The sequence below is a fragment of the Hipposideros armiger genome, unplaced genomic scaffold, assembly GCF_001890085.2.
Source record: "Hipposideros armiger isolate ML-2016 unplaced genomic scaffold, ASM189008v1 scaffold_612, whole genome shotgun sequence".
Classification (NCBI taxonomy): domain Eukaryota; kingdom Metazoa; phylum Chordata; class Mammalia; order Chiroptera; family Hipposideridae; genus Hipposideros; species Hipposideros armiger.
This window is the reverse complement of record NW_017731962.1, coordinates 457,618-480,968: the sequence shown is the minus strand read 5'-3', so window position 1 is coordinate 480,968 and position 23,351 is coordinate 457,618. Positions and strand designations below refer to the sequence as shown.

Below are 23,351 nucleotides of genomic sequence, written 5' to 3'. Positions count from 1 at the left end.
TGTGATTTTAGGTGCTTCTAAAACTCAGTTTCTCAACCGTTAAGTGACAAAAACATTGGGCTGTCGGAAAAGTCATGACGTATTTTTTTCTATGTTTTTCATTGCAAAAATGCGTCATGACTTTTCCGACAACCCGGTAATACATCCCCTGACCCCAGGCCTGCAAAATTCGTGAAGGTCAAACGAGGCTGGAAATGGGAAATAATTTATCCAACTATTTTGCTGATGCAAGTTAACCACACAGAGGACCAAGGATGGTTGGGAGACCCATGACCTGCCCTGAACCCAACGCCTCTGGGCCCCTCAGCTGTCCTTCCACCGCTTATGAAGCGAGTCCTTTGCTACATGTGTTTCCACTGCTCGTGCAGAGGTTCCCAAGGCTGTGAGCACAGGCCCAGCCTCTATGACCCCTCAGGCAGACACAGGCATTTTCAGACTTGCAGGGACCTCAGAGAACAACTTGTGTGGCCTCCTCAATTTTCAGTCCAAGGCAGGGAGGGGAGTCACCAGGACCAGGACCCCAGCTCTTGATCTTGGCCCCAGGCTGCCCCAGATTTTCTCTTCGGTTTTTCTGTCAGCCTACAATAGCTGCCTCCTTCCTCTCTGGACCATCGCCCTCTGATAAGATTAGATCTTAAATCTAGGTGGTGCTCCCAAGCCTGACACAGTACAGGAAGCTGTACTGAAACCGCTGACCCAGAAATTAAATCCAGAATTTGCTCCTGAACCCTCGACCTACATGGACATAAACGGGAACACCTCCACCAGCACCTGTGGGAGCAAAGTGAGCTCCTGGCAGCACCTTCTCTGCCATCCGGTCCCTTCCCGTGATGCGACAGAGCTGCTACAGGCAGAGGCCACACACACACACTTCTCCACCGGTTTGGAGTTTACAGGAAAGAAGGGTCCGGGCTTCAATCGACGGCACCACAAACCCTACCAAGTAGAAACCAGACGGCCGCAGTATGGTCTTCAAAATGATTTTGAAGCCAGTGATTCCTGTCCAGGAAGACTGTGTGTCACAGGCTCCCTCAGAGGCCATTTTATAAGCCTATTTTAAAACAACTAAGACTGGAGACCTCAATGCAAACTGCTCAGCATGTTGTCAGAATACGCAGTGGGACGCGAAACTCTGATCACGCATCAAGTACATTCAAGGTTACCAGAGTGCAACTGTCCCAGGAGAACGGCAGCAACTTCCTCCAACTCAAGGGTCTGTCCTAGGACCACCCAGTGAGAAAAGAGGGCTCTTATCTGAGGAGGAGCCAAACCGGGCGTGAACCCCCACCCATCCACAGGGCACCTTTAGGGACGACACCCTGGGTGTATCGCAGGGCCCTGGGAGCGACGTTATCTCAGTGACGGTGCCCATCTGATGTGTGTCGTGATCTTCTTCTATCTTGCCCACAGAGGACGCCCCTCCTCCCGTCATTCAGCAAATGTGAGCTGGATGCTGACTATTTGTCCAGCACAGGAAGCAATAAAGTGACTCTGCCTGGCTCAGAGGTCAGAACTCAGAAAAGAACTACACAGAGTGTGGTGGGAGGGCGAGGTTATTCTCTGAGCAGCGGTCGAGGAGGCTCTACGGCAGAGGCAGCATCTGCAGCAGCTTCGAGGGGTACGCAGGGGTTTTCCGGGTGACACTTAGGGAAAGTCAGAGAGAGTGTGGCCCATTTGTGGCACAGCACGGACTAGAGTGTGGCTAGAGGGGAAACGCAGTCACGAATCTACAGTCTGTTCGTCCTCAAGGAACACCAACGAAGTGGAATTGCTGGGTCGCATGGCAACTCTATTTTTAATTTCTTGAGGAACCTCCGTACTGACTTCCATAGTGGCTGCACCAATCTGCAATCCCACCAACAGTGCACGAGGGGTCCCTTTTCTCTGCGTCCTCACCAGCACCTGTTTCTTGTCTTGATGATGATGGCCATTCTGACAGGTGTGAGGTGACATCTCACTGTGGTTTTGATTGCATTTCCCTGATGGATATTGAGCGTCTGTTGGCCATCTGTGTGTCTGCCTTGGAAAAGTGCCTATTCAGGTCCTCTGCCCATTGTTTCATTGGATTGTGTGTTTCTTGCTGTTGAGCTGTATGAGTGTGTACTCTGGACGTTAGCCCTCATCGGAGGTGTCGTTTGCAAGTATCTCCTCTCATTCAGTTGGTTGCCTCTTGGCTTGTCCCTGGTTCCTTTTGCTGTGCAGAAGCTTTTTAGTTTGATGTACTTATTCATTTATTTTTTTTCTTTTACTTCCCTTGCCTTTGAGGTCAAATTCACAAAGAAACCCTCTGAGACCAAGGTCCATAAAATTAGTGCCTATTTTCATATATACTCGTACAATAAGATACTGCTTAACCATAAAAAAGATGAAACATTGCCAACTGTGACAACATGGACGGATCCTGAGAGTATCATGCTAAGTGAAGTAAGTCAGACAGAAAAGGACAAGAACCGTATGACTTCACTCATAGTGAGATATAACACAAAAAGCAACAAACTAATAAACAAAACTAACAAACCCAAAATGCATATAGACAACAGAATGGTGGTTACCAGAGAGGACGGGGGTGGGGGGAATATGAAAAGGGTAAAAGGGGTCAAATGGATGGTGACAGAAGACTGGACTTCGGGTGGTCAGCACACAATACGGTATACAAATGTCGCGTTATAAAGTTGTACACCTGAAACTTAAGGAATGTCATTAACCAATTTACCCAAAAAATGTAACAAAGTGACTAGCGATGCCATTGAGGTCCTCAGTCCAGGAACAGGAATGGGTTGCTTTCCTCCACAGCTGCCCCGCAGGCTCCCCCAATTCATGGAAACCCCGCTGGGGAGCCCGCAGCCACGGAGGACAGTGTCGGGCAGCTTGGAGGCAAAGTGGCCACCGCTGCCCATGGAGGCAGCCTTGGCAGCCCCACCATCCCACAGGCTCCTGGGGGGACAGGCGGCAGCGGTGCGGTGGGCCTTGGGGCCCTCCTCAGTGAGGCGTCCAGGTTGGGGACTTCCCTGGGCCCCCTTCCCCCAGTCCCGGGGCCCATGACACGCTGTTCCAGGGGGAAACAAGCCATTCTCAAGGTCAGCAGTGTGGAGCCTGAATAACTGGGTGGATTCCAAGCACCACCATGAAGAGGCCACGAGATGACCCTGGACACACCGCCTGAGCCCTGCACCTCAACTGCAAAGCAGGGTGGCTGTGACTCCTCCACACGGCTAGCTCATGGGGTAAATGGAACGGTCCCTGCACCCCAGGCCTGTGCAGACTCGGGGACGGTCCCCGCTGCGGCCCTGGGCAGTCGCTCTCACCAGCACGCCACGTGGGAACAGGGAAAGGGTCATTTACCCAGCATCAGACAGTTTGCAGCTTTCCACGAAGTACATGCACTCTTTCTTCTTGATATTTTCAGGAATCCATGAGCTGAGATTTTCCTGCTGAGGGTAAAAGAGGCACTTTGAGACCCTCGGCAATTGAATCCAGTTCTCACGGCAGCACACCCTATGCCTCTCTTAGACGCGTCCACGCTCCCCGACAGGCTTCTAGGGGCTTTTTTTGGGGAAAGGGCACCTGAGCCGTCCCATGCAGGCCGACGGGCACAGCACCCTTGTGGAGGGCACTCAGGTGTGCAGTCAGGACGGAGGAAGCAACGTGTGGGACCGTTTCCTCTGGGCCCAGTTTGAATTTGCACAGCACTTTACAGTTTAAATGTCAACACTGCCTTCGTGGGAACAACTCGGTGTGGCGAACAGGCGGCAGGGAAGGGTCTGGACACCTGCCTTGGTCCTGGCAGGACGGCAGGCTGAGATGCACTCCCGCCCAACTGACATGGGACTGTGACATTCACGTGTGCCCGTTCCACAGTCGGGTCCAGGGCCTTCTGGGAAGCCAGCCCAGGACTTAGGTTGTGCTTGAGCCTTCCCAGTCAGAAAGGATGGGAAGTTATTTCACAAAGGTCAGGGGTGACAGCTCTCTATAAATCTAGCCCAGGACCAAGAACAGGAAGTAACAGTGCCCCCATGGGGGATGGGTGGGGGACAGACATGGCCTCTACCGTTCTCTCCCGATCTCTCTCCACCAGGGCCTCCCTGGGCTGTAGCCCCCAGGACAGGAGTCTCTGCCCAGCAGGAAACGCACCCGCTGTGGTCACTGGTCCCCACGAGGGCTCTCGTGGACCTGCCGCTGAGGCTGAGCCGAGCCACAGGCCCCAGATACCTACCTTCTCACAGCTGTTGAAGGGGTACTGAGGTCTTCTCTTCTTGCAGAGGCTGCTGTTGTTTCGCCGGAGGTTGGGGGCTGAGCCCAGGTCAGTCACCTTCCTGGGCTGCACCTCGAAGCCCTCCTCCTGCTCGGAGCCAGCTTTCATCAGGGTTGAGGGCTCCATGCGGTCTCCCACTTCCTCAGGACACGCTTTGCTCGGGCTGGTTAGTCTGAGGGTTCTGGAAACACGTGGGGGGGTGGGGGCTGAAATCGATCAGAGGGGATGCAGCGGGTCTCCTGAGAGGCCCGGCAGGTTCCTGTGTGCAACCCCGGCCGTCTGTCCATCTGTGGAGCTCTGTCCCCAGCTGGGGCTCTGGGCCGTCTGGAAGCACAGGCACAGCCCCGGGTGCCAGGCACCCATTCACAACGGTGACAACCTCAGGTCACTGTGAAGGGCCCAAGAAGGGGCTCCACGCCCACCCTGTCACTCAGCCTGCAGCCAGCCACACCCAGGAGCTGGGGACGAGCAGGAAAGGCCCTGGTGGAGGCCAGTCACATGCAGTGCACACCCCACCACCCCTCTCCCTGCTTCCTGGTGTCTGCCCTGCTTTCATTTTCCAAAAAGTCCCCACTCAGCACAAAGGGGGCTTGGGGGAATGGCACAGCCCTGCACAAGTCCCTACGTAGAGCACAACACCTTTTCTCAAATCTTGTGTCCCCGGCCCAGATGCCACCGTGTCCATCATCGAGGCTGCCCTCAGCATCACAACGAAATCCTCATTTACAAACGGGAAAAACAAACAAACGTGTGCAAATCCCGCTGCCTTCCCTGGAGCCTTGATGCCTGCCATTACGACTCATGAGGTCACCCACAAGTCACCCCACGGTGTCACCCTGAGATGTCATCCACATGTCACCCCACGGTGACATCCCATGATGTCATCCATGGAGTCACACCCTCCCACCAGGCAGCTCTGAAGGTGTGAAAAGGTCCCCTTGGGACAACAGGATCACAATCCGCCCGGAAGGCCTTTCTCACCACGTGCCCTCTCAGCACACGTGAGGGTGTCATATAAACAGGCCTTTCCTTGACCATTCATCCAGCGTCAGCATGTAGTCGCTGAGCTCTGGGGAGTGGGTGGGGCCTGTCAGGAGTGAGGCACCAACCCAGCCCTTACCAGACTCAGCTCAGGGCACTTGCGGTTCAGCCACGTGGCCACCAACCTTGGGCGAACGCTCTCAGTGACACGCAGGGCCCCTCACCCCTGCACCCTAGCCCCCTCCCTGTCTTGTCCCGTCCGTTGGCCAGGCTCACTGCCAGACCCCAGCCCTGCCCTCCCATGAAGGCACCTTGCTAACACAGAACACTGTGTACCAGGAGTGGGTGCTGCTGTGACAAACCCCACAGATGTGGAAGTGGCTTTGGAACTGGGTGATGGGCAGAGGCTGGAAGAGCTTGGAGGTGGCACTGGAAAAGGCTTACGTTGCTGTGGGTAGGGTGCGCAAGCCTGGGAACATGGCTCCCTCCACCCAGATTTTGAAAGATGGAGGCCCCCCAGAGCCTCAGAACACAACCTGGGCATCGGAACACGACTCGGATAGAGAATCACCGTGAGGGCAATGCCTAGTGGAGCTGGGGTGGGGAGTGGGCAACCCCAGACCCACAGAGCCTCCAGCATGCGATCCCAGCCCGGGAGCGAGCGTCCTGGTGGGCCTTAAGGTTTCAGACTTGGGGGCCTGTGACCCCACCCTCCTTTCCGATGTCTCCCTTTGCCTGGGGATTCTGTCCTACGCCTGTCCCACCCCTGTGTTTTGGAAGCACGTGGCTGGGCTGGTCTCACAGGTTCCCAGCTGGAGAGGAGTCGCCTCAGGAGGGATGCGACCCGAGTCCCACCCCCGTCTGACTTAGATGGGGCCTTGGGTTTAGACTGAAGAGTTGATGCTGGAACAGTGGAGACCCTGGGGGCTGTTGGGGTGGGTGCATGTGTTTTGCATTCAAGGAGGAGGTGCATTTTGGGGGGACAGCAGTAGAACGTATGGCCTAAATATGTTCCCCTAAAATTCATAGCCCCCAAGGTGATGGTATTTGAAGGCAAGGCCTTCGGGAGGTAGGTCATGAGGATGGAAGCTTCACGACTGGGGTTAGTGCCCTTATAAAGGAGGCCCCAGACTGCTCCCTGCCACCTTCTGCCATGTGACGTCACAAGGAGAAGTCTGAACCACAGAAGGGGCTTCACCTGCCCGCTGGCAACCTGAGCTCAGACTTCCAGCCTCCATAACTGTGAGAAGCAAATTTCTGTTGTTTCCAGGGTCCTGCCATTTCAGGGATGGCAGGCCGAAAGATGGGACTCCTGGTGTAAACCACCCACACCCATGGGAACAGACACCATGGCCAAACCGAATAAAACTCCTGGGCACAACTTTTTATGGCTGTCACAGGGACCCAGGACCATGGGAGCTCACAGAGACAGGGGATGCTCGAACCCCACCCACCTCGGCCCAAAAGACTCACCAGGAACTAGAGCACCGGACTGGAGATGTGGGTATGGCCGGGGGCACACTGGCCAGCGGCCCGGTGTGTGCCCTCCTCTACTCGTCTAAGCCTGCAGCTGTCCCGCTCCTGTCCCCGTGTCTCCTGAACTGGCTGTGAAGGCATTTCGAGATTATAAACAGCTACACCCCAGGAGCAAAGAAAGTACCAGCTAACAGAAGTGGGTCCTGTGGTTTTGTCTGGGGTTCTGAGCAAGAGCCTGGAATCTGCTAAATCAGGTCTCTCCAGGTGGAGACACTGCGCCCCAGGATAGACCGTGCCCCCGCCCTGCCCTGTCGCAGCGCCCGCCGCGTCCCGGCGCCCTGGCCTCCTCCCCCACCCACTGCGCCACAGCCCAACGGGTGCCCGCGCCTGTGCCCACACCCCGGACCTGTGAGCCTGCGGTCACCCCTGAGTGCCAGCAGCGCTCCTGCTCGCGGCTCCGCGCCCGCAAGCTAGCCAGCGCCTAGATCTCGGTATCCAGTGGCGCCCGCGCCCCAGCCCGCGCCCCTGGACCCCGGCGCCTGAACCGACCGCGGCGCGCGCGCGCTCCCAGCACCCGGTCCTGCTGCCTCGCTGCGGCCTCCGGCTGGCGTCCACCCCCGGCCAGAGCGCGCACCTGCTCAGAGCGCCCCGCGCCCGTGCCACTCGCGCCGCTGCTGCACAGGACGGCCTCCCTCGCCCCGCGCCGCCTGCATCCGGAAGGAGCGTGCGCCCCGCACCGTCCCCCGCACCGTCCGCGTGGCCCGAAGCGCGCTCTGCGTCACTCGCCCGCGGAGAGAACCGAGAACGAGCAGAGCAGGAGCCAGGCCTCCCGCAGAGAACCCCAGACCGCACTCGCGCGGGTGTTTGCCTCCTGAGGGGCTGCTGACAAGTTTCTCGGTTAAACCCACGGGGGAAGGGGAGCAATGGAGGGGAGGAGCTGCCACGGGGCAGGACGCGACACCCAGAGGAGCCTGGGGCTGGGGGAGCCACTCCCCCGACCTCCTCAGGACCCCCCTGCAAAGACGCCAGCATCCGCCCTCACCCCACTATGGCGGGTGCTGGCCGCTAGCAGCACTGCCCCTTCCTTCTCAGGAGGACTTACTGAGTTCTGACTCCAGAAAAGCTGACCAGGCTTTTCCCTAAAGGTCCACACCACGATCCTCTCGCCCCGCAGAGGCCTCCTGCCCCCTCCGGCCCCACTGCCCCGCGGCCATTCCTGGGCCCTGCTCAAGTCCAGGGAAGTGAAGAGTGTCCTGTGGCTTCTCGGATCCGGCCGGAGGGAACCAGCTGACTCCTGACTGACCCACCACCCTCTCATTTCCTCCTCGGGGTGCACGGACCTCGTGTCCAGACTCCTGCCCAGGGTCCTCCTCTGGAAAGCCCCCGCCTCCACCTGCCCCTTCCCCCCAACACACACACACACACACACACACACACACACACACACACACACACACACACAAAGCAGCCAGTGGCAGTGCTGTGGGTCCACAGGCTGCGGATGTCCCATCTCACTATCCTGCCATCGGGAGGTCTCCAGCAGCCACGGGGAAGGTGCCAGAGCCCCAGGGCCCCTTTATAGGGCAGCACTTGATCGTTGATTCAGTCACGTTGCGAGGCATGAAGTCAGCTGCAGCATCGCTGCAAAGCAGCAGCACAGACTTGAAGATGGGCAGCAGTGGATGTGACGGGATGCGATGGCTGTCACCTGCTGGGCCACACACTGTAGGGAGCACAGCCCTCCACCCATCCTCTGCTGCATTCTCAGAGCCCAAAAACTAGCTAACACCAGGTGGGTGGGTGCCAGCTGTGGGAGCGGGCTTGCTACGGCCACAACCCTGAGGGGTGAGACCTGCCAGTGTCAGCAGGTGGTTGTGAGCAGCTGTGTGAGCCCCTCACCCAGGGCACCTTCCTTGGCTGCCATCTCATTTACTGTTTCCTGAGATGGCAGTAATGGCACAGCTGACCGACGGGCAGGCGCGCGGACTGGCTTTTGTTTCCAACTATCCCAGTCCCCGGTGGGAACGCCACCTGAGGTCGTGGCGTTCAGGAGACAGGCTTTTGGACCCCTCCCAGAGAAGTGCCACTCGTTGCACAAGGCCCCGTTCCGTCTGCCAGGACAGTGCTGCAAGAGCAGTTGTGAAATGTCCTTCCCATAAAAAGGCGTTTGACAGTAAAGCAGAAACGAAGCACATACTGGTCTTGATGGGCTTCTTTCCAGTGCAGACAGACAGTGCACAGCAGAGGGCTTTTTCATGGCACAGACATCGTGCCCAACATAAAAAGCCCGTTGCTCCGGCAGCCAGAGGAAAACCGCAACCTGTGAGAAAGACGGCAGTCTGAGCACATGACATGCACACACTCGGGCCACGAATAACTCACAGGAGCAGAGCAGCGAGGCTGTGGGCTGCTGGGAAGGGGCGGCCTGGAGGTGCGGGGGTGGGGGTGGGGGTTGCCAGCATGCTGGAGTTACAGCAGGGCTGCAGACTTCCCTATACGGGCCAGGCAGTAAATATGTCAGGCTTTACAGGCCCATGGTCTCTGTCCCAACTACTCAACTCTGCCAGTGCAGCCGGAAAGCAGCCATTGGCAAAACGTTAGTGGATGGCTGTGGCTGTGTGCCAATAAAACTTTATTTACAAAAGTAGGGAACACTGGGTCTGGGCGGTGGGCTGTGGCTCCTGGTTTAGAGAGAGCACCAAGAGACGTGGCTTCATGGCTGTGGACACCACTGCTTCTCGTCATCTCTGAAGTCGGCAGGTCATTTGATATCACAAAGGGCTGCCGGTGAAAAGTAAGTGGGAGCAATGGTGCTGCACAAGCGTGTGGACTGCAGACGCTCTCCTGGCTGCACGCCTGCTCTAACAGGGGGCACGTTTCCATAGTGACTGTGATGCAGCCCAGGCTGCAAATGCCCCTTCACCTGCACACTTTATCAGGATACTGAGCAAAATCAGGCCGGTCTTCTCTTCTCGTCTGAAGCGTGTCTGCAGTCTGTCCGTCCCGACCTCTCAGCACAGCCTCAGGGGCCTCAGAGGTCACCATGCATGCCCTCCTAGCCAAGGGGCCATGCTGAGCTCCCAGGTCTGTTTGCTGTCCTCAAGACCAGATGTGGCAGGAAATGCCATCTGCATTTCCCCACGGGGCCTGCTCTCCCTCCTCCTTCCCTCCCTTCTCACCCACTCACTCTGGGGAGATCCTGCCATGAGAGTGAAGCCCCTGCCCACAGGGGTATGAGTGGGCTTTAAAGACCCAGCTCAGGGCATCAGAAGCAGCAGCCCAGCCCACAGCCTGCTTCCTCTCCTCCTGCAGGCCCTCTGCTCCGTCACTGTCCAGCCCAATCCGTCCCGGAGCCTTGGGGTCCTGACCGCTGTGTGGAGGCCCTGGCTGAGGGCAGAGCAGTCAGGGCTGGGGGAGGGGAGCAGGCCCCTCCCTGGGTCCCTGCTGCCCCTGCCAGAGCGGCAAGTGAGGCCGCAGGGGGCCCAGGACCCCCAGCCTCCACCCGCTGCGGGCCATCTGACGTCAGGAAGCCCCTCCCATCCCCCTGTGGTCCCCGGGGGCTTCAAAGAGCCAGTAAGGAGGAGCCCCTGTAGGAATGCGTACAGCATATGTGGCTTCAGGAGTCCGGGTGAGCCATGCTGGTCTGGGCACCTGGCATTGGCAGAAACGAAGCTCATGACTCAGCTGCGTCAGAGCTGGACTCCATCAGCAAGGTCTTTAGAGATACTGAATTTTTTTTTTTTAAGATTTTATTGGGGAGTTGGGGGAGGGGAACAGTGCTGGGTAATTGGGGGAGGGGAACAGACAAGTTGCTGTTCTTCAGTCTTAGTTGTGGAGGGCACCAGTCGCCATCTGGCTGCCCATCGGCAGCTCGTGGCCTCTAAGCTCAAGGTGCTGTGTTCAGTCTTAGTTGCGGGTGGGCGTAGCCACGGTCCCATGCGGGAGTTGAACCAGCAGCCTTGCTGTTAAGAGCGCTCGCTCTGTCCACTGAGCCATCCGGGTGGCAGCTCAGCTCAAGGTGCCGAGTTCAGTCTTAGTTGTGGGTGGGCATAGCCCACCATCGAACAGGCAATCTTGTTGTTACACCAGCTGAGCCATCCTGCCACCTGTTGGCAGCTCAGTGACAGCTCAGCTCGGGCGCAGCGTCACTGGCCCATGTGGGAATCAAACCGGCGGCCCTGTTGCTCAGAGCTCGCACCCTTAAGCCACCTCTTAACCAACTGAGCCACTCGGCCGGCCCCTGAATTATTTTTTTTTAAAAAGCAGAGACCACCCTATTGTGGCCAGGATCACAGAGACCCGGGGGCACTGGCCATGTGGGAATTCTGTGAACAGAGCCCCCGAGACCTCTGTGAGAGGGAAGCCTATGCTGAAATAAGGCGGTTTCAGCGGGGGACACAAGGAAGGGCTTTGTGGTCACCTGTCCCACGGCCACCATTGCCCAGCAGCAGCACTTTCACCTTCTTCTCAGATGGCCCTCTGGGTCCCCTACCCTCTCAGACCGGCCATTGGACATTTTGCAGCCCGCCACAGCGATGGGACCCATGCCAGGCCAACCCCCAAACATGCACCTGAGCCATGGGGAGAGTGTTCTTTGCACTGGACTTGGGGCTCTTGGGGTGTGGACCAGGAGCCGAGGGTGAGAGGCCTCTGGATGTGGCTGCTGGTGGCGGGGGTGGGTAGACACCCAGGCCCTGCGCAGGCCACGCTTGAGGCCACCACCCTGGGCGTCTGGGTTACTTATGGGAGCCGAGGTTTACTTTTGGTTTAAGTTTGGTTGCGTTTCTTCTGTCAGGGTTCATTTAGGGAAGCAAAACCCCGGTATTATGAAACACAAACTATGTTATAACAATTCAGCTGTAAACAACCGTGTGACGGGCCGCGGACCTGCACATCCAGAAGAAGTTGGAGAAGTGGGTCACTGAGCAGCCCCCCGGGAGGGAGGCGGTGCCGGGATGAACGGGCGGTGGGGGGGGGCGGCCGTGGGGAAGAGCAGCACACAGCCTGCCTCCCCACGGCTGACCAGGCCGGCCTCACGGGTGATGCCGCCGCACCTCTTCTTCCTTCCAAGCACATGCCAGTCCTCTCTGGGACGAGTCCCACTGCAGCTACGTGGGGAGGGAGTTGTGGGAAACGCACAGCAATACAGCCCAACGACCAGGCGGAGTCCTCACAAATGTCATTGGAATCGCCAGGACCGACAGCTGATTCGCACCAACCACCCTGTCACCTGCAAGTGACAGGGGTGTCAGAGGTGCCCACGTGAGCACGCCTGTGTCCTCTTTCTCCCTTGCATGTGGGGGCCTGACAGGAGCCCGTCCTCACCCTCAGCCAAAAAGAGCAGCAGATGTTTCCGGCCAGATGGCCAGGCCATGTGGACTTGGGAGCGTGCCCCCGCTCCCCTCCCCAGTGATGCCTCAGTTCAGGGAAACCACATGCCCTGAATGGGAGCCCTTGACCTTCTCAGAGCAGACCTGTGGGGTCTCCACACCTTTTCCCTGTGGGGTCTCCACACCTCTTCCCTGGCCCCATCACCAACAAAAACCCTGCAGGTGCAGCCCTCCCACAGGGAGGCCCCACCCCTTGGGCATCAAGGGGCACAAGGCAGATGCCTCTTTTCGTGACTGGAAAAGCTAGAGAGCTGGGGCCCGGCCACACCAGCCCAGGTAGAAGGGGGAGGGGCCATCTCAGCCAGGTGGGGTCAAGCCTGGGACACGCAGGGCCCACGATGCTAATACCCCTTCCCATCAGCCACTGGCCCACCGGCATCGGTCACAACACGCAGTGCAGTCACCTGCCTGCTCCGTTCCCCGGAACCCAGCCCTGCACGTGCGGCTTTCTTCCATCTGTCTGCAGGATCCCATCCACACCTAGGACAGTCTCTCTAAACGCTTCTGCACCACCCCTTGGCCCAGCCCGCTCTCCATGGGTCCCGGCAGCCCCTGCTTTGTCCCTGTCATTTGACACAGCTTTTCAGCCGGGACGGCCAGAGAGCCTTTGCAAAGTCAGACAGCCTGCGCCTGCTGGAGGCTTCCTGCCACTTACTGGGGCCGAGCCCCGGTGTCGTCGGCGTTTCTCTTAGCTCAAGCCTCGTTGGTCAGATGGTCCTCTGCCTGCTTGCCGGCCACGAACTTGGAGCGCACTGCTCGGAAACGCCGTCTTCTCCCACATCTTACACGGACCCAACCACCACCGGTCGCCGCCCTGAGCACCACACCTTTCCCATTTCCCAGCCCACAGGCCGGCCGACTCCTGGGATGTTTCCGCCCTGTGACGGGCCCACAGTGTCCCTGCAGGCCACCACCAAAGCCTTGGCTTCTTGTGGCTGTCAGCTCCCCACACGGGAGCCGTTCTCTCCTGCCCTGACACCTGGGACGGTTCTCCGGGAGGCCCCCACTGATGCCAGTGTGTGCCTGAGACCTCTGACTGGCACTGTCTGCGAGCTTGCCTTCCTCCTCCAAAGAACGCCCGGGTTCTCCGTTGCCTGAGGAGGCTCAAACGCCACGGCGGGGCCACCTCACCCAGCACCGACGAGGGGGCTGGGGCAAGACTCTGACTGGTAATCCCCTTGCGGCACCCCACGGCCCAGACAAAGAGCCCGCGGGACCAAAGAGACAGCAGCAGCCGTGGTTCAAGTGCTGTGGGAACGTTTCCCTCCTTTCAGAACCCCCTAGATTGTCTTTATGATAAAATCGGCAGGGCTGGTGGGATGGGAAATCCCATGGTGAACCTCCACGCGCACCCACCAAATCGTGCCCCCTGGCCGTGCCATGGGCCTCCCGCACCAGCAGGTCCTGCACCAGCCTCGGGGGCCCCGGGCTTCGGATGCTGCGGTGACAGCCTGGGAAAGCCATCGCTGACCTCTGCGGAAGAAAAAATGACCGTTGACACGTGTGAGAATGGCAAGGAAGCCTTTATCCCAGACTAGTGCACAAGGGGAGAGAGTGGGCTCCACGCAAATACAGGACAAGTGGGGCTTTATAACCAAGGCGCAGAGCTGGGGGGCCGGTGGATGGGAAATTACTAAGCGACTAAAGGGTAGCGGACCTCGCTCCAGGCAGGCCAAGGTGACCAGAAACAACCTGGGGTGTGTGTGTGTGTGGGGGGGGGCGCGGAGACGTTCGTCAGACCGTGAGGATGATCAGTCATCAAGGTCGGGGGTGACTTATGACTTAGCAGGGTCTTTGCTGAGACCGGGCTGGGGAGGCCAAAGCCAGGACCGGGGCCCCGGGAAGCGAGGTCTCGGTGGAGGCCGACTGTCACCCCTAAGCCGTCTGCGATCCCAAATGCCGCTCTTAATGTCATTTGCAGCCCAAGTAACCTTCGATTTCTAAAAGGTTTAAATACTCGCGAGGCCTCCGCTAGGGCGGGCGGCCCCGTGTCTGCAGCACCGGCCTCACTTGCTTAAACGATGAAGGGGAGGGAGCGAGGGGGTCCGCGCAGCCCGAGGGCTGTCCTGGATGTCTTACGTCAACAGGTTCAAATCGTTGACTCCGGGTAGCTAAGAGGACACCTCTAACGCCCGGGGCTGGGGCTGGGGTTCGGAGCGGGGGGCTCGGAGCTCGGGCTGCGGCGGGGCGCGTCGCCATCTCCGGTCGCCGCAGAACCCCGTCAGAGCCGGGCTGCCCTGCGCCGCGCAGGCGCAGAACGGGGAGCTTGGCCCGCGGGGCGGGGAGGGCGGAGCCACCGCGGGGAACGGAAGCCCAGGCGGCCCCACTGCGCTCGCGCAGCCCCGCCCCCACACCGGGAGGCTACCCGGACTCGCAGGACCCGCCCCTAACGACGCGGGCCCCGCCCCCTAGAGACGCGCCGCCGCGGAGCGGAAATTCTCCAGGGTGGCGGGCGGGTAGCGGGCAGGGCGGGGATCCGGGGGTCCCGGCGGCCAGCTGCCATGAAGCTGACGCGGAAGATGGTCCTGTCCCGGGCCAAGGCCTCGGAGCTGCACAGCGTGCGGAAGCTCAACTGCTGGTGAGGCCCAGAGGCCGGGGGCCGTCCTCGCGCGTCCCCCGCACTGCCCGCACCCGAGCCCCGGGCCGGGGACCTACGCCCGGCACCCCCTCCCTGGGATGGGGTCGGGATCGCCTCGATCCCAGTGGGGCAGCTGGGTGGGGTGGAAGGGGCGCCTCCGGCCCCGCCTTCCCGGCCCCTGGCCCAGGCCGGCCTTCTGGGCCCCGAGGACCCACAGCCGCTGGGAGGTGCTGCCGCGAGCGCAGGCGGCCCCCGGCAGAGGCCGTTCCGGAGTTTTCACACCTTCCCGGTGGTGGTGTTTTGGACACAGGCCCCAAACCTGCTATCCTTGCTCGAAACACTTAGAATGACCTTGAAGACTGTGGTGGGCGTCTAGATAAGTGAGTGGGGCGGATGGTCACCTCAGTGCCCGTCCCTGGGAGCCAAGTCTGCTAAGGAGGTGGGAGGGGAAGAGCCGAGAGGCGACGGCGATGAGTCAGGAGTCGGCGATGAGTCAGGAGTCGTTGTCGTGACTGAGTCCTGGGAGGTGACAGCGGGACATCGGGACATCGGCACCGTGGGGTCAGTGCAGGCCTCAAGGCAGGAAGGTCTCCCTGGGCCCAGGAAGGACCACAAGCAGTTCCTGAGCCCCTGAAAGATGTGTGGGTGTTCCTGGGGACTCAGAGCCAGGCTTCACGGGACACTGTGCACCGGACGGTTCAGGTGGGGAGTGGGGTGCTCAGCCAAGAGCAGAGCTCCTCCCGTTGGTGTCCGCACGTTGGCTGCCGTGTGGGAGCTCCGCCTGTTCATTAAAAAGCCTTTTTCTCTGCCCTGGCACATCGGGTCATTGGCCACAGCGTCCCCCGTCATCTGTTTTCAATAATCATTTCTTTGTGCTGCATGGGGAGGTTCTACCTTCTCTAAGCAGGGAGAGACAACAACCCTGTTTTGGGCTATCTAACGCGTGTTTCATAAGTTGCATGTGTAGCCTTTGAACTTGGCCTCTTAGAAAGACTCGCTTGTTGGTTTACATCAGTGACGGAAATGACCCTGCCACCAGAGCCCTGGGAACGAGTCCATCCAGTGTCCTCTGATGGAGCAGCAGAGGCTGCTCCTTAGCGGAGAAGCAGCCCTCAGGCACCAAACACGGGCCTGGTTTTGTTGAGAATCAACCATGGGATGATTTTTGACCGTTATCTGGACAAGCTTGCTTTTAATTTGTCTTTGAAATCATAGGATCTTAAAGTTTGTCGGCATTTGTTGCTAATGTTTGCAGTTTTTGTATTTAGTTTTATGCATTCACCTTTAACAAAATTAAAGGACGTATATCTTTTCTTTTCCCAGGGGCAGCCGCCTCACAGATGTAAGTATTATGCTGACCATCTCCAAAGCGCCCTGACCCGCCCCCCCCACCCCGAGCTGTAGCCCCTCCACAGGGAATTGTTAAACTGACAGGGCTGCACCCATGCGTTTCGGGCCCTCACCCAGCACTTTGTTCATGTGGCAGTTGTTGCAAGGCAGAACCACTAACAAACTGTTCCTCGTGCCCCAGTTTATCTGACATTCCTTGGGACATTCTTGTGTCGCTGAAAGGCTCCTGTGTCCGTGCAGGTCTCAGAGGAGGGGACAGAACCAGGCGCTGCCCCGCTCTGACCTGGGGGACCGGGGGCTGGGTTTACTTTAGAGACGCATGCTTGGCTGGGGGGCTCTGTGGTTTCTTGGACGTGATGTCACCAAGGAGGTGGTTCCTCACTTCAGCTCCTCCTGTCACATCCAGCTTCGTGCCCACCCCCATGGCAGGAAGAGACAGGGCCTGGGAGGTGGGCAGCAGCGCACAGCCGATGGAGCTGGGGTCTGTGGATAGATTTCTTCTTTGCTCTCTGTGTGACTCCTAGAATGGATGTCCCCACCAGGCGCAGAGTTTGAGTACCAGTTATTTGGTTCTTATCTACTTTTGTAACTTGAACTGTACCTTTCCTTAAAAACAAAGTTGCAGATGGGCTGTCCAGAAAAACCGATTCTACCTCATGCAATAGCCGAAGTACTGCATATTTAGCAAGAAAAAAAAGACACACCATTGTGGCAGAAAGCAGATCCACTGCACATGGCAAGCCTTCGGCCCCAACCGTGAACTTGCTGCGGTCAGGGCCCGTGTGGTCGGTGCCCCGCGAATGGCCGGCACGCAGATGCTTGGGGCTGCACACTCAGCAGCCTTACAGGTTAGGGAGCTTGACGCACCCACCTGAGCCCCTCACCGCTCTGCCACTCATCAAGTGTCCATAAAATCTGATGTCCCAGTTTCAAGCCTGTCTCCTGTTTGGCCCAGCTGTGTTGGCAAGAAGGGACTTCCGTCGTTTTCCTGTAGCTCAGGGACAGCAAGAAAAAAGGGTGTCTGTCCAGCATAGGGAGCATTGAGGTCCCCTCACCTGATGTCCTTTGGCGGCGTCTAAGACCACGACTGCTCTGTCTCGAAGGCTGGCAGCATTTGATGGCATTGATGCAGTTTTAAAAGTGTTCAAGAGAGCACACATTTCTCCTTCAGGCTGCGGAGGGGCGGGCTGTGTGGAGCTCGTGTGTCCCATGCGCGTCGAGGGGAGGGCAGCCTCGCGCCGTCGGCCATGCAGGTGGAGTCCACTGGCCCCAGCCTGTTTCTCTGCTTTGCTGACAGCAGTGATGTCACAACACGCAGGCCCAGCGGTGTCTGCAAGCACACTCTCTTCCTCCCTAGATCTCCATCTGCCGGGAAATGCCCAGCCTGGAAGTGATCACACTCAGGTACCTAAACGCTGCTGTCGCTCTGCGTCACTGGGGCTCGAGAGAGGAGGAGAGCCTTCAGGGCCCCCCTGTGGGTGTGTGGCTTAGACACCAGAGCCCCCAGGAGTGTGTGGGAGGGCCACCTGCCCCTCAGCCCCCGTCTGAGCTCCCCCGCTTTCTGGCACACCCCCGGGACCACCCCCTGCTGCATCCCTGCTCACGCTCACTGTGGTCTGGGGGTGCACATTCCCCACAGATGGCCGCGTCTGCCCCCAGTACCCCAGCCTTATCTGACCTGGTTCCATCACCGCCTGGGGCTCTGCTGGTTTCTTTGTATCCCATGATCTGTCATTCATAATCGTTGGCTCTTGGGAGTCATTGGTGTTTTAACAGACTAAGGAAACCCGCGTGAACCCAATTCTGTCTCTGGGATTGCAGGCAGCGGGGAGCGGGAGGGTCTGCCCCTGACGCCCTCCTGCCCACTCTGGACCCGGGGAGGCAGCCTAGGCTGCTGGGTGCCTGTTGCTGTGATGCTGGGGTGGGCATAAGGTCCCTGCAGGTCCCCATGTGTGAAACCCGACGGTCTTAAACGCTGTGAGGAAGGCACACTGCCCGTTTGGCAGCTCAGAAGGTTCTGGAACTCACCCTGAGTGTTGTGGTCATAGGCCCTGGGTCGTGTGCAGACCCCGTGACTTACCTTCCTGGTCACACGGCCAGCCACCCTGTTTGTCCCTCGCTAGCCCTCTGCTCATTCTCTGCGCCTTCTGCGACCGCCTCGTGGGTCCCCTGCTGCCCTCCATGTGCTCACAGCAGCCCCAGCCCTGGCCGAGCCTGTCCGGTCAGTGAATGAATGAAAGGGCTTAGAGCTGTGCCGCCAGGGCGAGGCGCAGACCTCTGTGCCTCAGTTTCCCTGTGGTGGCAGACAGGTACTCCCCACACTGTCTCCGCAGCGTCAACAGTGTGTCAACCCTGGAGCCCATGAGCTGGTGCCGGCAGCTGAGTGAGCTGTACCTGCGGAGGAACCGCATCCCCAGCCTGGCTGAGCTCTTCTACCTGAAGGACCTGCCGCGCCTGCGTGTGCTGTGGCTGGCGGAGAACCCCTGCTGCGGCCCCGACCCCCACCTGTACCGCATGACCGTGCTGCGCGCCCTGCCGCACCTGCAGACGCTGGACAACCAGAGTGGGTGACCGCGCCGGGCACGGATGTGCAGAGCCTCTACTCTCCCTGAGGACCCCCCGTTTCTGTCTTTCAGAATGTCTGCGGGACCCCCTTCCTTGGTGCGGCCCCAGCGAACCTCACAGTCCATTTGTCCACCTCGCTGTCCATGCCCGCTGGGCTCTCTTCTCCTTCTCTCCTGTTAACACTGCTCCAAACACATGTCCACCGACAGGGTCACTACTGGTCCATGGGGACCCGGGGTGGCGGTGCCCTCGCCCTGGGTCACCTGTTGTCCGCCTCTTGTTGGGTGTGGAGTGCCACCTGCACCCCTGTGCCCAGGGCACCAGGGTTTTGTGCTGCCACCTCGGGAGTCCCGCCCGACCCGGGGCTGAGCCCTTCTCTGGTCAGTCCCCATGTTCTGCTGCCTCCTAGCCTCATGGGCGCAGCTGTTGTCTCCCAGACGACCAATTTCAATACAGATGAACTCTAGGGAAACTCAGTCACATGTTGGAGAAACGGGATGCACTCTTATTCTGTTCCAGTTTAATTTGAGGCTTTTTATGAGTATTTGCATTTGGAAAACACTGAAATTCAGATTCACAAGCAGTCATTGGCCACCTGCTGTGTGTCCAGCATGAGTAAGGGCTGGGGACCGGGCCCTGTTCTGGGGGCGCTGGCCGTCAGGTGGACAGACACCCCTTTTCTAAGGCAGACTGTGCTAAATGCTGGGGTGCGTGGAGCCGGCGTGCGCTGAGACCACTCATGCTTTCGTCCCCTCTCCTTCCCCCCGAAGCGGTGACCGAGGAGGAGCTGTCCCGAGCGTTGATGGAGGGAGAGGAGATTACGGCGCCCGACAGAGGGGGCACCGGGAACGGCGGGCCAGAGCCCTACACCCTGAGCACCATGAATGCCACTGCTGAGACCCAAGGGGACCTGCTGAGCTTCAGCGAGGAGGCCAGGTACGCCCGCTGGCCTGTCACCATCCTCCTCCTCCGAGGGTCCGTGATCCGTGACTGCCTGAGGAGGGAGGCGAGCCAGTGCCCAGGGCCATTCTTTCTCATCTGGCCCTCGGTGTCCAAGAGGAGGCCAGGGCACGGCGTGTGTGCAAGTGGGGACCCAGCCCTGCGTGGGGGCAGTGGGCACACGAGGGCAGCTGGGCTGGTGGAGGGAAAGCTGCAGTGCAGCCTCCTGGAGCCTGTGGGGGACAGAGGGCAGCCTCTGAGGGCAGTTCTCTGATTGTCACGGGCGTTTTTGAGCAGAAACTTAACACAGATAGTTGTTCGAGCGGGGCCACCAGGCTCAGTCCACTTAGCAGGGGAAGCCACCTTTTGTTTTCCTGGGCTGTCACATGCAGAGGCTGTCACAAGCATTGTTGCATTTAGTGCCCCCACCCAGGATGCTGGGTAGGAGTTCGGGGTGCTGGAAGGCAGCCCCCAGGGAATCAGAGAGAAATACAAGGTCTGACAATTAAGTTCACGAACCCATCCTAGAAAAAGTGCCACACGCCTCATTGCTGAATATCACTAGGTCACCTTCGAAGTGCTCCCCTTGGGAAGCTATGCACCGATGCCAGCACCTAATCCACCCTTCAAAGCAATTTTGGAACTTTTTCTGGAATGGCCATCAGAGCTGTCATCATATCACCCTTGATGTCCTGAATGTCATCAAAATGTCTTCCTTTCAATATTTCCTATATCTTTAGCTAAAGAAAGAAGTCACTGGGGCCAGGTCAGGCGAGTAGGGAGGGTGTTCCAATACAGTTATATGTTTATTGGCTTAAAACTCCCTCACAGACAGTGCCATGTGAGCTGGTGCATTGTCGTGATGCAAGAGCCATGAATTGTTGGCGAAAAGTTCAGGTCGTCTAAGTTTTTCTCGCAGCCTTTTCAGCACTTCCAAGTAGTAAACTTGGTTCACTGTTTGTCCAGTTGGTACAAATTCATAATGAATAATCCCTCTGATATCAAAAAAGGTTAGCAACATTGGTTTAACTAGTTCATGAACTTAATTGTCTGACCTCGTAGGTGCTGGGGCCTTGGGTCTGCCCCCCACCCTCCTGCCCGGTGCTCCTGTCACATGATGGGAGTTTCCCTGCATACTGGTGGGGGGGTCGGGGGAGGGGCAGTGGGAGCCGGGGACAAGGGAGCCCGTTATTAGGAGTCTCTCCCCGTGGTGCTCCGAGGCTCCGGGAGCTGACCCTGCACAAATGGTCATGCTCCTTGGCCCTCACACCACCACTGTCCCCCAGCAGCAGCGCCCAGGGGCAGCTCTGCCTGAAGCCCCTGGCCCGGAACCGGTTTCTTCCCTTCTCACAGAGGGAGGCTGTGAAAAGTCACAAGAACAGGGTGAGTGTGACAAGGTGGCCGCTGGCGCCCTCTGTGCAGACTGTGGGATTTATGCGGCTGAAGACACGGCAGGGACTCACAAAGCCAGGCCCCAGGGGCAGGGAGCTCCAACCTGGGTCTCTTCCCGAAAAATCCTTTCCGGATTTTTACAGCAGAAACGACATTTTCCTGCTCAAATGCAGACAGAAACTGGGTGTAGGCACACGGGGACACACACACCATACAAACAGACATGCGTGTCTTTGAGCATGTTATTGAGCCGTCCGATCCCAGCTTGACTACTGACTGACTGGCTGTGTGACCGAGGACGAGTTACGCAGTGTCTCTGGGCCTCCAGGCTGAGCACAAGATGAGTTGGTTGGTATGTAGGACGCCCCGAGGTGGTGAGTGCCACACCAGAGCTGCGGCTTCATGCGGCCAGAGTCCCCGTCATGCTGTCGGTTGACCTGGAAGACTGATCCCCGTGACGTGGCGTGCTGCTGGCCAGGGCCCCAGGCACGTCGTGGTGTGGGCAGCCGGACCCAGGTGGGCGTGGTGCTCAGCTAGGACTCTCTGTGTCCCCAGAACAATGTCCTGGCTGCCATCCTGCTGCTGCTGCAGGACCTGGACACCGAGGCGCTGGAGGCCGTGCACCAGACTGTGGTCAGCCGGCTGCAGGCCCTGCACAAACAGGGCCTGCAGGAGGACATGGAGTGACCCGGCAGGGACCCCGAGCTGCCAGGCCCTCCTTGGGACCCTGTGCTGAAGTCCCAGCATCTTCCTGTGCACCTGGGAGGTAGGGGTGATTGCCACAGCCGCGGCCTCCCCTGGACCCGGGCTGAGTTCCAGCACCGCGGGCTGCGTCCTCAGGAGGCCTCAGGCCGCCCTGAGCTGTCACTGTGGATGGCCCCTGGCGAGGCCAGCAGGGGCATCAGGCGCTGGCTGCAGCCCCGCTCCCATGCTCGCCTGTACGGGAGGCGAGGCTCAACTCAGCTCTCCCTAATAAACCTTTCCCAAAGCTCCACCTGGGAGCGCTTTCCTGTGCCAGACGTGGCCTTGACCTTGTTTTTAAAGGTGAGAGCCATTGCTCATGCGTGTTTTCCCTGGTCAGGCCTCTGACGGCTATGCGGGGATTTCTGGACCAGGGGAGCCTCCCAGAACCCTGGCCTTACAGACGGGCTCCCCATCGGGTTCACGTCGCACATGCACAGCACAGCTGCCCTGGGGGACGCCTGGTTTGGCTGGCGGGCTGGGAGGAAGGCGCTCGCAGTGATTCAGGGTTGTTGGTGCAGACCCTGTATGAGCGGCCTTGGAGGGACAGGCCTGCGCCTCTGCTTAGGGACCCAGGTGTGCCACAGGTGAAGCAGCTGGGTGGTAACTTCCTCTGGGAAGTCGCAGGCCTTGCCTTGATGCACAGGACCCAGGTGGCGACGCTGCAGCCCTGGGGGGCCTCCCAAGTGCCCCCAAAAGCCAAGCATGTGTCCGCGTGGAAGGGGAGCAGTGTGGCCTCCCAGCCTTTAGGGAAAAGCCCCTCCTTACCGGTGTTGAAACGACAGGACTGGAGAGCACACCGGGAAGCTCCCTCCGCCCGTCCCGTCGGGGCGGGAATGCCCACGGCCTCGTGTGAGCTGATGGCACTAGCTTGTGTGACAGCCGCACAGCTTAAGGGGCGACCACCTCAGTGTATGCAAGGCCAGCAGCCAGGGACAGAGTGACCGCGCCTGGGAGACCACGGTCCTCCTTCACGGTGGAGCCACCGTGGTGCGAGCTGTTTTCACACCGCTGAAGGCCGCCGCACGCAGGACTGGGGGAGCCTGGGTGGAGGTGGGGCTTTAACTGTGGGGCTCTTTTGTAGCTTGTGGGGACAACAGGTGAGCTCCGGGTCGCCACCTGGGGCCATGTGGAAGGGCTGAGGGCGTGTCTTCCTGTAATTAGGGAGGTTGGATGCTCTCAATAAAGCTGTGCCTTGGTTCCAACAAGCTGGGGTGGTTGTCTTGAATTACGAACACCCCGTTTCCCACTCACCAGGCAGTCAGGGCTCACACCACCTGCCCCGCACCCTGTACACTCACTGGGACGGAGCCCAGTTAGGGTGAGCTGCCTGCCTCAGCCCCGCAGCTCTTCACTGTCCCCCGTGGTCCCCCCGCCAAATCAGTCTGTCAGCTCACCAGGCCCCACTCCGGCCATCTGCTCACTCGCTGCCCTGTGACGCCCTCAAGCTGGACTGAGGACAGCATGTCCACCCATGGCCTGTGGTCTCTGCCAGGCACTTGACCGTCCCCACTCCGAACTCCCCAGGTAACCCTGAAGTGAGCATTTCGGGCACAGCAGGTCTTGGCATTACACCCTGTGTGTGTGTCCCATTAGCCCCAGTTACACAGGAGGGGACTGAGACCCAGGAGGACACGTCACTCGGCCTGCCTGGAACAGCCTATACTCATGTACTCGTGGCAGCAGG

The 23,351-nt window shown here is 59.1% G+C and overlaps 2 protein-coding genes across 17 annotated transcripts in view; one reads left to right on the top strand and one right to left on the bottom strand.

Annotated features, from left to right (window-relative positions):
• The window catches only part of TRPM2 (transient receptor potential cation channel subfamily M member 2), a 48,466-nt gene extending 39,500 nt beyond the window's left edge, over nt 1-8,966 (bottom strand). For 2 of the 12 annotated variants that reach the window (XM_019625029.1, XM_019625026.1), the window contains exons 1-3: nt 7,344-7,756; nt 4,214-4,433; nt 3,343-3,431 (exon numbers count right to left, since the gene is read on the bottom strand). In XM_019625029.1, the coding sequence (XP_019480574.1) occupies nt 3,343-3,431; nt 4,214-4,433; nt 7,344-7,741 (707 nt within the window). In that variant the 5' untranslated portion in view covers nt 7,742-7,756. Of the gene's footprint in view, nt 1-3,342; nt 3,432-4,213; nt 4,434-4,891; nt 4,971-6,706; nt 6,839-7,115; nt 7,135-7,343; nt 7,759-7,811; nt 8,102-8,906 lie in introns of those variants that run through there. The other 10 variants (XM_019625034.1, XM_019625032.1, XM_019625031.1 and 7 more) reach the window with 10 other exon arrangements.
• A 5,554-nt stretch (nt 8,967-14,520) lies between these two features.
• On the top strand, nt 14,521-22,872 carry CFAP410 (cilia and flagella associated protein 410). 5 transcript variants are annotated; one of them, XM_019625017.1, is made up of 7 exons: nt 14,521-14,677; nt 16,001-16,019; nt 17,385-17,431; nt 18,361-18,590; nt 19,363-19,528; nt 20,821-20,914; nt 21,479-22,872. In XM_019625017.1, the coding sequence occupies exons 1-7, from the start codon at nt 14,601-14,603 to the stop codon at nt 21,608-21,610; spliced, it is 765 nt and encodes a 254-aa protein (XP_019480562.1). In that variant the 5' UTR covers nt 14,521-14,600; the 3' UTR covers nt 21,611-22,872. The 5 variants fall into 5 exon arrangements, with proteins under 5 accessions (XP_019480562.1, XP_019480561.1, XP_019480563.1 ...); XM_019625016.1 differs by having other exon boundaries at nt 20,818-20,914; XM_019625020.1 differs by lacking the exon at nt 14,521-14,677 and adding an exon at nt 14,714-15,238 and having other exon boundaries at nt 20,818-20,914.
• The last annotated feature ends 479 nt before the right edge of the window (nt 22,873-23,351 follow it).

Excerpts from the sequence above, each read along its gene's own strand:
- CFAP410 (XM_019625016.1), top strand. The coding sequence starts at position 14,601 with ATGAAGCTGACGCGGAAGATGGTCCTGTCCCGGGCCAAGGCCTCGGAG. Across the intron at positions 17,432-18,360 it reads CTGGAAGTGATCACACTCAG|CGTCAACAGTGTGTCAACCC; the intron begins GTACCTAAACGC and ends CTGTCTCCGCAG. Across the intron at positions 20,915-21,478 it reads TGAAAAGTCACAAGAACAGG|AACAATGTCCTGGCTGCCAT; the intron begins GTGAGTGTGACA and ends CTGTGTCCCCAG.